Source organism: Hemiscyllium ocellatum, chromosome 10 (genome assembly GCF_020745735.1).
Source record: "Hemiscyllium ocellatum isolate sHemOce1 chromosome 10, sHemOce1.pat.X.cur, whole genome shotgun sequence".
Taxonomy (NCBI): domain Eukaryota; kingdom Metazoa; phylum Chordata; class Chondrichthyes; order Orectolobiformes; family Hemiscylliidae; genus Hemiscyllium; species Hemiscyllium ocellatum.
The window spans coordinates 59,087,630-59,104,449 of NC_083410.1; the positions used below are offsets into that span (position 1 = coordinate 59,087,630).

The window sequence follows — 16,820 nt, forward strand, 5'->3', positions numbered from 1 at the left end:
TCTTTGAAGACTCTACCTAAGACAACGTATGTTCAACATAGTTTCACCATGAGCAGCAAGATTATGACCTCTGACCATCTCTATGTTTGCTTGAGCTGCAAGTTCTGGAAATTTAAGGGGAGGCAGTGTTGAAATAATTTAACTCAACCAGAAATGCAGAGGCTCAGGCAAATGATCTGGTGACAAGGGTCCAAATCCCATTGTTAAATTTATTCTATTAAAAATTTGGAATTAACCCTAGTCCAAGGATGACCATGAAACCATTATCAATCAGTACAGACATCTGGTCAAAATATTTCCAAGGAAATCTATTGTCTTTACTTAATCAGGCCTATGCGACTCCCGACCAACACTAATGCACCTTACTCTCTCATGCCTTCTGAATTAGCCCAGAAAGGTATTTAATTGTACTAAACCACTAAAATATTTCCTAAATAGGATTAAAATGGACTGACTAGCCGGCATCAGCTTAAGTACCAGAAACAAAAACAACAACCCTTTCCAATCAACCCTGCAAAGCTGGCTTTAAGATCTGAGGGCTTGTGCCAAAATTAGGTGCCACACCAACAACGTGACAGTAGCAGCAGTGTACAATAAACACAATACACTGCAGCAAATTCATCAAATGTACCTTGCAAACAAGCAAACTCTACAACTTGGTGAAGGACACGAGATACATGCGAAAACCATCACCTGCAAGTTGCCCTCCAGTCACACACCATCCAGAAACTTTCTTCCTAAACCCTCAAGTACCGCAGTGGTTTATCTCTAATTGCCTTTCTCAAGAGCAATTACGGACGGGCGATAAATGTTGACTTAACCAACGAAATCCACATTCTATAACAAATATGCTTCTAAATTTTAAAGACTGGCATCAGAGCCAGTTACACTTTGTTTCTTGATCAAATCACCTGATCTATCCCTGCATAACAGCAAGTAAGGGCAAGTTAAATATAATTGCATTTTGGATAGATTACAGTTTACAGAAAATGGGAAGCATTAGATTAGTCATAGAGTGTACGTAATACCACGTGCTCTCTGATGGATAAGAAATTAGATGCGATATTAAAGTATGAATTGAAAAGGACACCAGTGTTTCACATGGTCTGGTTTAACCTGTTTGTTGCTGAGTGTTCGATACAAGTCATAGATGATAGAATCCTTACAGTGTGGAAACAGGCCATTCAGCCCAACAGATCCACACCAACTCTTTGAAGAGCATCCCACCCAGACTCATCCCTCTACTCTATCCCTGCATTTCCCATGGTTAATCTACATAGCCTACACACCATGGGTAATTTAACACAGCCATCTTTGAACTGTGGAGCAAACATATGCAGACATGGGGATAATATGCAAACTCCATGTAGTCGCCCAAAGGAAAACTAAACCCAGGTCCCTGGTGTTGTGAGCCAGTAGTGCTGACCACTGAGCCACCATGCTGTTCTGTGTATGCTGACAACACCTAAAATTTCTTATCACCTGATGCAGCTCCATAGTCAGGCATCCTTTCTGATACAAAGTCGTTGAAAACTGCAGATCATCTGACTCATCAAGAAGAACAAAAATATTATTTAAGCCCTCAACATAAACTGTGGTCTCATCAATGGTTGCATTTTACTTTGTAACTATGCACTTAGGTTGATATATATGTCTTTCATCAGTATGCTCATCACTATAGATATGATTACTCTTATGTACTTCTTGCCGTTTACATCCTCTGCAAAATAAGATGTTTCCCAAGATAGCTACCAGTAGCTAGATTTCAACAGGGTCCTCCAACTCATCCTAATTAGTCTACATTATCAGAATTTTGTTAAAACAAAATGTGCATCCTGTATAGAGAATCAGACTCCAATCATCTGCATCAACATGAAGATTAGGAAATTCATTCAACTACTGCACACTTTTAAACTGACATGGAAATCAAATTAAGAGCATTTAGATAGGGTAGGCATTAAACAAACAAACTTAGCATTAAAACAATCAAGTAAAAACAAAATACTGTAGATGCTGGAAATCTGATACAATTAGAAAATTGTGGAGAAACTTAGTGTATTTGGGCAGAATCGTAGAGAAATAAACAGGTGTTAGCTTTGAGTCCATTGCGAGTTTTCCTCTGAAGAAGTCACATCAGACTCTCAATGCCAATTCTACTTCTCACTCCATCGATGCTGCTAGACTGTGTGGTGAAGTTGCGCACTAAAAAGTAAATTTGTTCCTGAAAAGGAAATTCAATTTTCAGCCAGGTAATGTTCGACAGATAAAACAAAAATGGACAAAAACATCCAACAAATTCTGGAAACCTAAAATAAAAAAAAACTACCCAGATAATTCAGGATCTGTAAAAAAACAAAAGAAGTTTTAAATGTTTCAGCTATCTACTTTTCATTCATATATAAAGCCTGCTTGTAACCTATACCAGTTTCTAGTCTCACCCAAATAAGGTACAATTCAAGACAGGCTGCTGGAACTGCATTTTCCATTGTAAAACCTTTTAATGTCAAATACATTTGGATTGAATCAATTTTTGATACACATCCATAGCTCAAAATTTCCCAAATCTAACTTGACTAGCAACCTGGAAACATTGCTCTGAAACACACCAACTATGTTAGTAGAGGAAAATTAATGTAAACAAATCTCAACAGGAGGTAAGGCATAAATCACTCAGAGCATAAAGGTAGCAGAAATAAAGTTCCGTTTTTATTGCACGATCATCTTTCATTTCCAAAGCATATTTTATTCCTTCACATAAGGGGGAACATGCTGGCTTCTCTGTCTGAATCCAGAGCAAGGTCCAATCTTGCTATAGATGAGACATTAAATCTACAAATCAAATTGTTAATATCGCTGAAAATTAACTCACCTGCAACATGCTAACAATCTCCACTTTATTGAAGAATATAAATGACGTTAGTGTGGATAGGAAGTTTTCCTCAAATACAGATGGGGTAGGCAAAATTATATCCTGGATATATTGCACCCGGTATGTTTGATGAATTTTTTGCTTCAGTTCAGTGTCAGTGATAGGTATAACCTCTTTAAATTTGGCTGTTTTGGTCAAAAATTCTCTGTGTTTTCTGGGATGAGGTAAGGAAGGATCATATTCCAAACACCCCACCACGTCCATAATGCACTCATCTGAAAACATTACTTCAAACAGTGCTGCTTTATTGAGGAACAAAATTCCTCTGATAATTTCATACAAGTGATGTAGACCTTCTGTGTTCTCCAGGTCCTCACAAACTTGAAATAGCTGCAACAGTTTTTTAATATAGCCCTCATTTTCCAAAGCCAGTGCCAACTTCTCTCTGCGAATAGGAGAGGAGAGAACCGAGGTTACCAAGTCAGCAATCTCTTCCAGTTTGTTTAGTTCGCATGGTGGAAGATCAACTGTATGAGTAGTTTCAGGCATTTCTTCAAATCGCTCCTCTTCAGACTCATCAATGATGTCCTGAGTGATATCTAACGATGGATCTCGTCCCTGCACCTGTGAATGCCAATAAATGGTTCAGTTGAAATTTATCCTATTACTGCAACCTGCAAATTAAATGTATTTCACATTTATCTACTGTTCATTGCATACCTGTCAGAAAGGCGGCTTAGGGACAATTAAGATCAAAGTGTACAGGATTTTTATAATATTTAACAATGTTTCTTTTCAAAGAAATGATAAGCAATTTCTCAAAATGTAAATACAATAGACCATGTACAGCAATCTCAGATACTTTATATTTAGACGGCAGGTTTTTGTCATGAGATGATTTAATTTAAAATAACCAGTACATTGCTATGTTGTCATCCACGATCATTTGTATAGTCCACAAAAGTTGACTGGCTAGAGCACAGCACACCTTAACAGTTAACATGTGTTTACAATACCATACTATAGCAAAATGACAACAAAAGTGCAAGGTATAAACCACCTAGCAAGGCTTTTCTTTTAAAAAGCTTTACATGCCGCTCAAATGACAAACTCAATCACATCTGATATCAGAAAAAGAGAGCAGCAGTAATAATAAGCCAAATGACATCCCAACCTATTTCGCTATTAGATGCATGGTTATCTTCTGACCCAAAAATCATTTTGGCCGTGAGCATTTAGTATCAAAAAAATCTGATCTCTGTCAAGCAATCAGTCTAGTGAACTTAGGCAAAGCTCCCTTTTGTTTGGTGAACCAACCTGTACACAGCATGGTCAGTGTGGTCTTACCAAAGCCCAATGTAATAGCAATTATTGATTTCTTTACTTTTAGATTTCAAGAGAAAAGGATCAAATTATAATACTATTTAGTTCCCTAACTGCTTGCTGTTTATGCATATTTACTTTGATTTATACACAGGAAACCAGATCCTTCTACATAATGTTTATCTTCCTTGCATTGGTAACTTCATGTTTTCAACATCATAATCATCTGCTACATTCTTAAATATTCACTTGTATAAATTATTTTGCAGCCTCTGCACCCTCCTAAATCTTATTCTTGCACTTAACTGAACCACCAAATGTAAACATATATTACACTTGACCCCCAAAAAAGTCAGTGAAAACTGTAAACAGCTGAAATAGTCTATGAACCAAAACGTCACTCGTTTATTCCAGTTTGTGTCCATTAACCAATCCTCAATGCAAACTCACAGCCCAATTGGGTGTAACAGCCATTTACTGCACATCTCAAAAAAAAGACTTGAAATGTTTACAGACCTACTTCACTCCTACACTTTGGGGAGGTTCAAAGGCAGCAAAAAGAAAATTATGACTTCAATGGTTTAAGTTCTGGCAATATTTTTTCATTGTGACTGCAAAACTATAAAATTGCTCTCTACCAGATTGCCAGTTGATAGGTAATATAACAGATAAGCAGTGTAGCAGGTCTAAAGCCATGTAACACCTTAACTGTGCAATAGTCTGGAAATTTCCACACAGGCTGTACATAAGTTGGCCTGTTCAAGTTATCATGCACTTGTTACTTGTGACTGGAGATCAGAGTCAAGAGTGTGGTTATTTATCTCTCAGCCCACAAGCCTCAGTCCTGATGAAGGGCTTATGCCCAAAATGTTGATTCTCCTGCTCCTCGGATGCAGCCTGACCTGCTATGCTTTTCCAGCACCACTCTCGATTCTGAGCATCTGCAGTCCTCACCTTCACAGTCAGATTGAAATCAACTAGGAGAAGTCTCTTCCAAGGATGCCTATCTTGAAGAAGTTCTCCTCCTCTCTCTCTACAAGCATGTGAGTGAGTCTCTGTCACTGCACCCCCCCCCCCCCCCAAAACCCTCAGTCATCTCCTCTGTCCTGAACCTCTTCAGCCACTTCCTAAAGTAGACTCACTATCATAGCTACACCTCCTTCCTCAATGCCTGCCAACAGAACCGACTGATCCCACACGGACTCCATTCCTGATGAAGGGTTTATGCCAAAAATGTTGATTCTCCTGCTACTTGGATGCTGCCTGATGTACTGTGCTTTTCCAGCACCACACTTAACAAAAATTTAATAGTGCATGCATTCCATAAAAACAAGAGCAAACAATAATTCAAATCCCAAAAATGAAAATTTCAAAGTTGTAGGTGCCAAAATTGCAACATGATACTACATATTTTGAGGGATTCTGAAGCTTTGAGCCTCAGATTTTCATTCTGTATATACCATTAATAACTGGCAGTGTACACAAAGTTTACCAGCTATAATAACTTGAGTTTCCCTTGAGCAAGGGACAGTATTTTGAAAATTAGGATTGGGGCAAGTGGAAGATGACAGGCAAAAGTGCTAGTATTAGCAAGGGATTTCACACTAATGAGTTAGATAATCACAGCTTTGAAGCATGCAAAATGATGCGTGCAGTGCATGTTTGGATCAAATTTTAAGATACTCGGAGGAGCCGTCATTTGTGTCACTAATAATTGTAGTCAAACAGCAAGGTCTTTTAAAATTAAAAGAACGTTTAACGGGGATAATATTGATAAGTTAATGAGGCCCTTAGTCTTTTAAGTGGCATAAGGTTAAATTTAATACTATTTTCTATAAGATTCGATTGCTGCATTTTTGTAGTGGCCTCTCCCCATGCCTCTCATTCCCCATCTCATCACTTGGGAGAAAGCGAGGACTGCAGATGCTGGAGATCATAATTGAAATATGTGGTGCTGGAAAAGCACATCAGGTCAGACAGCATCCAAGGAGCAGGAGAGTTGATACTTTGGGCATAAGCTCTTCATCAGGGATGTGACAAGCGTTAATGCCCAAAACATCGACTTCCCGCTCCTTGGATGCTGCTTGACCTGCCATGCGTTTCCAGTGCCACACTTTTCGATCCTTCTCACTACTTGCCCCTCTTATATTTGTGCTCCCTTTCAAGATCCAGGTAAGATTCAAAGCTGTAGAATTCCCAGCTGGGGCATGTATAATCCATGTTTTTAAAACAAAAAATTCAAAGTTGAATCTGTCTCATTGCTCTTCTTCTGAATCCTTACTAACAGCATTGATTCAGGAGTAGCAGCAAGCAAGAGCATTTGAAAAAATGAATTATAAACCCTCCCGTTCAGCACTTGTAAAGTTTTAGGATTCAAACCTCTGCAACACTGGAGCTTTGCCTCCAGAACAGATAACCAGGAAGGAATTGACAAGTGTGAAAGCCACCGAGTGGAAGATTTAGGAAGAAGATGGGTTGGGGTAAGAGGGAATAGTACGTAGCAACCAGGTGGATAAGGTAAGTTCAGGAAACAGGATCTTCTACAAACAGAAGATACTGTAGCAAGAACTTTCATTTTTCTTCAACGCTTTCAAAATTTTTAAAAAGGTATTCCATTTGCCAACACAGCTGTGTGAAATATTTCAATACAAGATGGTATAATATTTTAATATTTATTTTTTCTACAAGTAAGAATCGACAGAATCTAGAGTTTTAACAGTGAATCACAATTTTAACTGAGGACTTTTATTGCATTGATAAATATGTGGAACCATCCTTCAATGCAAAGCATAGGAAATTCTGCCATGGAGGCTATATAAATCCTGTGCTGAAAATGTGTTGCTGGAAAAGCACAGCAGGTCAGGCAGCATCCAAGGAACAGGAGATTCGACATTTTGAGCATAAGCCCTTCTTCAGAGATGAGGAAAGTGTGTCCAGCAGGCTAAGATAAAAGGTAGGGAGGAGGGACTAGGGGGAGGGGTGTTGGAGATGCAGTAGGTGGAAGGAGGTCAAGGTGAGGGTGATAGGCCAGAGTGGGGCGGGGGCGGAGAGGTCAAGAAGATGATTGCAGGTTAGGAAGGCGGGGCTGAGTTCGAGGGATTTGACTGAGATAAGGTGGGAGGAGGGGAAATGAGGAAACTGGAGAAATATAAATCCTGTGTATACTAATTCACTTTCTGCTGTCAAACTAGTAATTTGGTGGTTTGATTATATTGCTAGTCATTTACAGTTATCTTTACGTTGGAAGTAACACATTTGTATGTGGTTTTATGGTGATGAAAAGTGTCATTGAAATTACATCCATGGGAGTAGGAATGACGAAATAGAAAATGAAGCAAGTTCACCATATATCAAATCACTGGATGTTTTTAACATGAGCATTTCTCACCTAGGATTTTTATTAAGAGGACAGTAAATTTTCAAGGTATACCACAATAGCCTATTGTGACAGCATAATCCAAGTCTGATAGCTAAATGCAATAACAACAGTCTGAATAGGGATGCAAATTGTCACAAGTAATTCTGGTCTCCTTCCTATCGGAAAGATGTTGTGAAACTTGAAAGGTTTCAGAAAAGATTTACAAGGATGTTGCCAGGGTTGGAGGATCTGAGCTACAGGAAGAGGCTGAACAGGCTGGGGCTGTTTTCCCTGGAGCATCTGTGGCTGAGGGGTGACCTTATAGAGGTTTCCAAAATTATGAGGGGCATAGATAGGATAAATAGACAAAGTCTTTTCCATGGGGTCGGGGATTCCAGAACTAGACGGCATAGTTTTAGGGTGAGAGGGGAAAGATATAAAAGAGACCTAAGGGGTAACTTTTTCACGCAAAGGGCGGTACGTGTATGGAATGAGCTGCCAGAGGAAGTGGTGGAGGCTGGTACAATTGCAACATTTAAGAGGCATTTGAATGGGTATATGAATAGGAAGGGTTTGGAGGGATATGGGCCAGGTGCTGGCAGGTGGGACTAGATTGGGTTGGGATATCTGGTCGGCATGGACAGTTGGACTGAAGGGTCTGTTTCCTGCTGTACATGTCTATATAAGTGGTCTTAAAATGTGAATGGATTATAATTTGAATATTAGTTAAGTAAACTCTGAATCTGTTTTGGAATATACTGTTCTTCATGCAGAGAAGTTTGAGCATGGCAGGGGCCCTCTTGTGATGGAGTCAGAGTGTACCTATTATCCCTTGACTGAGGTGTCTGGGTAAAACCCTATCTGTTTTAGAGGTGTGTAATAATTTCTCTGAACAGGTGGATTAGAAAAATAAAAAGGGAGTAGAAATAAAATCAAAAGCAGAGGGCATGAAGCTTCTTCTTGGACAAGTCTCAAACAGGACTTTTTAATGCAACACAGCTAACGGTCTTGACTAACTGCTCAATGTGCACCCACAAACGTAAGCTCTTCTGTGCAAACTTTTAACACCTAGTAAGGAGTATCTTTTTCCCTTCAACTTGGAACAAAATATGCCTTTTGTCAAACATGTGAATACCCAAATCCAGAACAGAGTGTCAAACTCAATGAATTACAAATTCCGTGCAAAGGTCCACAGAGTGATAGGTAAAGATACAGAATCACATTTGAGGGGACAGTTAAAAAGAAATTTCCTTGAAAGTTTCCAACCTGTCTTGGCTAAAGTAGCACCTCAGGTAGGTCTATACTGATGGATAATATTAAAAGTACATGTGAATTCATGCACTTGTAAACTATTTGCAAAAGAAGAAAAAAAGAGTCTTTTGAATGTTTGTAAACAGAAAGCTTAAGTTAATTTTTTAATTTCCATACTGCATTTCTATTCATAAAATCCATTTATTAAACTTTCTAAACCTGACTTGCTACTAATAAATTGGTGCATTTTCATCCTCGGGTTTTGCTACTTATGCAACCCCTTTGGAACTGTGCCTTTTATTTTATGTTGCCGCTCCCCATTCTTATTACCAAAATATACCACATCACATTCCTCTGCATTAACTTACTTGTGAAATGGGTCCACTCTATCATCCTGACTATATCCAAATTTTGAAACTGCATCTAGGGCATTAATATATATACTTATATTATGAATATTATATATAGTGGTCTTAGTATCAATACCTTGGTACTCTTTCCTCCAGTCCAAAATACAATCATTGACCACTACTGTGACTCAGGTAAACCGAAATCCTTGCTGCCATTTTTTCCTTTTATTCCATGGTTTCAACATTTTAAGTATTATTGTTCAGTTTAGACAAGCAAATGCATCATTCCTCATTATTTGCAGCACTGTTTCAGATTTTTTTTTCCAAGGTCAAACAATACCACAGAAGACTTGTTTACTTCTTCGAGAAGACATCTTTATAACAAAACTTCAGACAGACTTTATTCAATCAACATACATCTACCATGCTCAAACTCGTCTGCATGAAGAACTATAAATTCCAAAACCAATTCAAAGCTTGCTTCACTGTAGTCTTCAAAGTATAATCCATTCAAAATTTAAGACTGTTTATGACAATCTGCATCCTTATTGAGACTACTATTATTGCATTTAGCCAAACTTGCTATCGCGGTCAGCTTTTGTAGCATACCTTACAATTAAAATATACTGTCTTCTTAAAAAGAAATTAAAAAAATCCTGGGTAAAAAATGCTCACTTTAAAACATCCTATGATTTTATATGAGCAATTTGCTTCTTTTTCTATTTCACCACTCCACCCATGGATGTAATTTCAAGGACACTTTGAAATAAAGTCACCACCCATAAATGCAACACTTTCTTCATAAATATAACTAAGTGACTTAACAATATAACCAAACTGCCAAATTACTAGCTTGACTACAGAACGTGAATTAGCATGCACAAAACTGACTACATGGCAGAGTTCTCAAAGGAGCATAGGAACAGTCTGCCATACAAGTAGTTACGAAGATTGTGAAATCAAGATTGCATATCATAAAACTTATAACAGGGATACAATTTACAATCCATCTAGCTAGAGTGGCGCAGCAAAATGTTGCATAACTTAAGTCTATTTTATAGTAGGCACTGAAGATGATAGCATTGGTAGTGGATGAGTTATGTACAATAGGAGACAAACTACAATTGGATTGTTGTAAAGTGTCCCACACATCTTATCACAAGGTCACTAAAGAAGGAGATTTGAATGCTGTTTCATTCCGATTACATTAAGGTGACAGCATACCTTCTAAATGTGAAACTTTAAAAAGCAGATCTACATTCACTAAAACAGAGATTAAAAGGGAAAGAAATGTTCAAAATGAGCAAAGTGTGATTTCCACTGTCAATGAATGGCCAACAAGAGGATTGAAAATTTAGTAGCTATTAGAGTTAATCACAACAAGTCAACAAGGAATTAATATCTCCCAAACTTCACAAATAAGAAGCATGCTTTGATAAGAATTGGAAATTGTAATTAGAGCAGGTGACATGGGGACAGCAATAACACTGGGGACAAACCAACTAAACATTCTTTTAAAAACAAGTTCGGAATGTAACCAAGTTTTTGAAAGCATTTTGTTGACAACTCTTGTGTACACTGAGGTTTCTATGCCAACACATAAACAAAAGTGGTCTAAGGCGAAAACATACTCCATCAGTTGTGTGAATTAAACATGCAGTGGACAGAGAGAAAACAGGTCCTTGCAAGAGTAGTATAGTCTCATTACAATGAGTAGTATATATATAAAGAAAGTACTGGAATAACCAGCTTTAGCAAACAACCAACTGTTAACAGTTGAAGTTGACTGAAAACAGTGAATTCAGATCAATTCTTTTTATTTTGTGTTTTTTTTTAAAAAAGATATGAGAACTTAAACACATTTTTAAAAACTAAAAGATAAAAGATGGAACAAAAATTGACTGCACAGTTGAGTTTGCTAACATTATGTTAAGACTAATTTTGAAATTTAATATTAAATAATGGTTAACTTTTTTGGGTAAAGGATTTGCATAAATTAAGCAGCTGCATCCTAATTGCCAACAGCTCAGCAGTCCGATTACTAGTGGTCTACTCACAGGATAGGCTCAATCTTCATATTATCTTCACTAATAATAATACAATCTGGCAATCTTGAACAAACAAGACCCAAGTTGCTAAGAACTGCACTGTTTGATTGCATTTATATAATTTATATTTCAAATAACTTAGACTTGCACATTGTTATCTACAGAATTGTGTTGCATTATGATCCTCATTAGTTTTATAGGCCCACTGAATATAACAGGCTTAATGATGGAAAATCGTTAGGCCATAACTGAAGTACAGCAACAAGTTTTGGACACTATTACAGATATACTGAAGTCCTTTAAGGTGGTACAATGAAGATTTACTAAGATGAAATCAGAGATATAAAGTTATTGCCAAGATAAGTAATTTGATAAACTAGAGATGCATTGGCTTGAACAGAAATTAAAATCTGAACAAAACTGACCATTTAAATCCATCAGCAAGAGTGAAAAGGACAAAACTGAGTGTATAAAGCCCAAATTTTATTAGCTCCTCCCCCATTATAAATCCAATGCATCTATTTAACTGGAAAAATGCATGAAAGTGCAAACAAACAACCTAATCATCAGATTTTGCATAAACTCAAAAGATTCTTCACGTTTCCCCACATTCTGAAAAAAAGCATTGCAGAGCTATGGGTGCGATTGTTTTATGAAATGAGCAGACAGCAAATGACTGTGCTTGTGTGGTGGTGGTGAGGAAGCTATACCGCAGTGACATGCTGGTAGAAAGAAGTTATAAATAATGTGAAAGATCAGTGGATCAGTGTGACAAGAAGGGACAGGAAGAGTAGATGGCAAGGAAGCTGAGCGCAACACTGTTGTTGAAAACCCACATTATGAGCAACCTTGTGGCCATAACTGGTTCCTCATCCACCACACCAACCACCAATTCCTACCTGAAAAATGTTGAATAAGAGGGCTGAGAGAAACATCAGAAAGTGTGCAACAGAAATAGTGATACCATATTCTCGACCTTTTTATATGGAAGATAAATGAGTATGTACAATTAAATATTTTCCAGTGCAGAACTCCAAACAAATTTGCATAAGTTTTTAAGACAATGGAACGCCAATGAAATTCAAAATTCAACTTTTCATTTAGCACACTTAGAATCAATGTGGATTATTAATTATTGTAAAAACTACGGCAGTTAATAGTTTGGCGCAGAATAAACTTTTAATTACCTGCAAAGTATCATACTTAATATGAAAGACTTACATGTATTAGTGCTTTTTGCAATCAACCATCGTCTCAAAGTGCTTCACATCCAAAGAATTTAAGTGCACTTAGCATTGCAAAGCAGGAACTGATGTCATTCTCAAATTTCAAAAAATGCCAATGTTTGACAAAAAAATTAAACTGTTTAAGGATGTGGATACCACTGGCAAGGATGACCTTATAGAGGTTTATAAAATCATGAAGGAGTATGGATAGAGTGAATAGCCAAGATAGTTTTCTTCAGGGTTGGGGAGTCCAAAACTGGAGGGCATAGGTTTAAGGTGAAAGGGGAAAGATTTAAAAGGGGGCCTAAGAGGCAACTTTTTTCACGAGTGGTGTGTGTATGAAATGAGCTGCCAGAAGAAGTGATGGAGGCTGGTACAATTACAACATTTAAAAGGCAACTGAATGGGTACATGAATAGGAAGAGTTTACAGGCCAAATGGGAGTAGATTAATCTGGGATTTCTAGTCACTTTGGACAAATTGGACCGAAAGATCTGTTTCCATGCTGTACAACCCTGACTCTATTTAAAATTGCTTTCCATACCAATTTGAACGTTAAAATATATTTAGCATTCTAAACTGTGGGTATTGTTTAGAAATATATTTGGCCATGCAACAGATCTTCCAGTAAATAGCAATCTTTCAATAATGCAGCTTTTACAAATAATGAGAAAAACAACAGATAAATACCCTTCCCTTAATGTTACTGATTTTATGCACTAGGTTAAACAAAAACACCCAACATACACCATGTCAATCTGTTTAAAGGTTGTTTGCAAGCTTCCAATTTCTGAAACAAAGCACAAATTGAAATGGCTGAACTCATGTGTCTTCACAAGAATGCTGCCGGGATTGGAGATTTGAGCTATAGGGCGAGGCTGAATAAGCGGCAGCTGTTTTCCCTGGAGCACAGAGGCTGAGGGATGATTTTATGGAGGTTTATAAAATCATGAGGGACGTGGATTGTGTAAATAGACATGGTGTTTTTCCTGGATGGGAGAGTCCAAAACTGAAGGGCATCAGTTTAGGGTGACAGGAGAAAGATTCGAAAGGGACCCAAGGGCAATTTTGTCATTCAGAAGCTATGGAATGACGTACCAGAGGAAGTGGGGGAGGCTGGTACAATTACAACATTTAAAAGGCATCTGGATGGATATAGGAATAGGATGGGTTTAGAGGGATATGGGCCAAATGGCAGCAAATGGGACTAGACTAATTTAGGATATCTGGTTGGTGTAGATGAGTTTGACCAAAGAGCTTGATTCCATGCCGTACATCTTTATGACTCTATAACCAGTTAATTTAGTGTAAACAGTACCTGACAAATTTTCTCCCAGATTTCATCACATCCAGCTTTTTCTTGGAAACTGAGTGCCAAATCGTAATTGTCTGCTTCTGACCAAACAATCAGCGTATCCTGTTTTACAATAAGATCAAAATCATAACTGATTGTTCATCTGCAAAGTACTTTAGATAATATTTCATAAGTCAATCAATTCAAAATGCAGTGAGCAACCTGGATGCTATTGATTTTCTTTTGCTACATCCTAAGAAAATGAAATAAACTAAACACATTTAGAACACATTACTGTTTGAATAAAAATAAGCAAAAACTCTAAACTCAACTGAGTATGCATATCTGCACATGATTTTAATTATAAAATGTTCCTTACTGTAGCTCCCAATTATCATATTCCCCTCTACGCACAAAAATAGGGGAAAAAAATCTGAATTTGTGCAATAGTTCACAGAGCTTACTTGCTGCTTCTGGTAAGCGGTATTCGGATTGATTTTCGATTCCAGTAGAAGCGAACCTAGGAGAACGAAACACAAAGAATGAGCATATTTTCCACCTGTCCTGCACACATTAGCCTCTATAATAAATATTATTTAAATCTACACCTCCTCGTTCCAGCACGTCACATTGGCACAATTTCCTGGTCTCTCTACAATTACAACGTTTGCCTCATATTTCATTCGGGGTCATTTGGAAACTCGTAATTAGTGTCTCGAAACAACGCCTCGGAACATAACAAAAAGGGGAGGCTTTTTTTTCCCTTTCAAACCAGCTGGTAGTTTATTCTACAAAAGAGAATGCAATTACAGATACAGACACGATCTGGCCTGAAGCTGTTCCCCTCTTTCTTACCGTCGGACTCGGCCCGGACCAACAAGGACATTCCATTCAGGCGATCGACATAGGTCGAAGACACATGCCCCGTGCCCCGGTCGTCCCATTGTCGGTCCTCGTTCAGCGTGTACACTTTCACCCTCCTCCGCGTATCCGACATCTTTACCTCCCTCTGCTTCTTTATCTCTCCTTGGCTTTTTTTTTGTCTGAGGGCCACAGCCGTCGTTCTCAGTCTTTCGCTTTTCTTTTTCTACACCGTCACCGCCGTGATTTTACAACGTTAAAAAACGCTAGTAAAGACTCGTGCGGCATGTTATTAAAAATAAATAAAGGACCGTGACAGAGAAGGAAGGAAGAAAAACACATTAAATGCGAAATGGTTAATGTTGGATGGGTAGGCCAGGCCCGCCTGCCTTCCTTTTCCCCCTCAACGATTGCCCTCACCACTGAACAACATCCGCCATCTTGTAACCCGATCCGGGCATTCAATCGACGTACAGGGTTCCCCAGTCTCAAGCGCAGGGCCACAGCGGCCACACGCAAAACACTGACGTCACTAACACTTAAAGAGATAGCAGTCTGTTTGTCACACTGTCTTAAAGGGGCCAAACCAGTTCCGCTCCCAGTGAACAAGAGAACTTCTTTGGCACTTTGCATTCGGTTTGGGGATCAGTAGTTTTTGGATTGCTCATACACGAACTGGAAATATTCCAAGTCTCTCAATTCACTTCAACAAGCTTCAAGTGATGCTTGGGGCGGCACAATGACTATTCTGCCTCACAGCACAAAGGACCTGGGTTTAATTCTGCCCTGGGTGGCGTATAAAGTTTGCATGGGTTTTCTCCACGGGCTGCAGTTTTCTTTAAAAGTCTTTTTTCCCTCCTCCAAAATTTTTAAAAAATCATTAACAGAATGAGGGTGTCACTGGTTAGGCCAGCATTTATTGCCCATCCATAATTGCCCAGAGGGCAGTTAAGAGTCAACCACAAGATGTGTAGTTTCCTTCCCTCAAGGGCATTAGAAAACTAGATTTTTTTTCCCAACAATTGACAATAGTTTCACAGTCATCATTGCTGCACTGGCAACTATAATTGTAATGCTGCTGCAAGGATAGCTTACCCTCAGGCGCATACATCAAAGCCATAAACTGAACCAGACTATATCTCTGGGCTCTTACTGTCATATCACTTTGAGCCCACCTACATGCTTGCAAAATGCCTGCCCTCCCTTAGCTTTCGCATATTGCCCTCTCAGACAAGGTCACATTGCTACTGCCTTGCAGACACAAAACCAGGAAATTAATCATAGTTGTTAGCAGGCCTCAGTCCAGTCAACAGGGATAGCTTAACTTAATGGGATCCTAGCACAACAAGTCCAATACGAGTCCAGGCCCTGCCTGGACAGGCAGGGTCAGGATCTTCTGCTCAAAATAAGTGAGGAGCTGATTAACAGGCAGAACACCTCTCAAGCTGGCTGTTTATTTAGGGCAGTTTTCCACATGGAATGCAAGAGAAGCAGCATTATGGAAAATGAAAGTGGGTGGCACAGCTGATGCAGGTGGGGAGATTTTCTGAATGAATAAATTGGCAGTGCATAGGGTATGCATGGTTGGTGATGTCACAAGTTGGGATAGATGAGGATGACTGGTAAAGATCACACATGATTAATGCTGTCTCTTTACCACATGCAACCAGTATTTTTTCTTGTGACAAGATGAATTAATAACATCAGAATAAAGACATTTCCTAGAGCAGCACCACAGGATGAATGAATTTTATTTCCAATTTGAAAGGGAGAAGATTGAGTCTGAAGGCTAGTATTTTAAACCTAAGCTGGGAGTTTGTGTTGCAAACGTTTTGTCCCCTGCCACAGAGACAAGCCACTATAAATGCCGGAGGAAATATCACAGAAGCACTTCACAGGAGGCTCCCAAGCACTGAGGATGTCACCTAGAAAGGGGACAAAACGTTTGCAACACAAACTCCCAGCTCGGCGAACAGAACCACAACAACGAGCACCCAAGCTACAAATCTTCTCCCAAATTTTAAACCGAAATAAGGGCACTACATGGTTATAAAACTGGACCAGCTGATGTGAACTGGCATTCTAGGCTAGAAGGTAGATCAACAGTGACGCAGTGGCAAACATTTAAGGGAATACTTAAATTACTCAGATTAGGTATATCCTTAATTTAAAGACAAAAATCTAAGAGATGGATCCACTATTTGTGGCAAACATAAATTAAGCAAAGCATTTAACTTGAG

At 38.6% G+C, this 16,820-nt stretch overlaps 1 protein-coding gene across 1 annotated transcript in view; it reads right to left on the bottom strand.

Annotated features, from left to right (window-relative positions):
* Positions 1–15,028, bottom strand: part of LOC132819774 (serine/threonine-protein phosphatase 4 regulatory subunit 3B) — a 57,439-nt gene extending 42,411 nt beyond the window's left edge. Inside the window, exons 1-4 of the mRNA XM_060831526.1 lie at positions 14,575–15,028; positions 14,184–14,239; positions 13,744–13,842; positions 2,870–3,493 (exon numbers count right to left, since the gene is read on the bottom strand). Coding sequence (XP_060687509.1) covers positions 2,870–3,493; positions 13,744–13,842; positions 14,184–14,239; positions 14,575–14,716 — 921 coding nt within the window. The 5' untranslated portion in view covers positions 14,717–15,028. The remainder of the gene's footprint in view (positions 1–2,869; positions 3,494–13,743; positions 13,843–14,183; positions 14,240–14,574) is intronic.
* Positions 15,029–16,820: the final 1,792 nt, after the last annotated feature.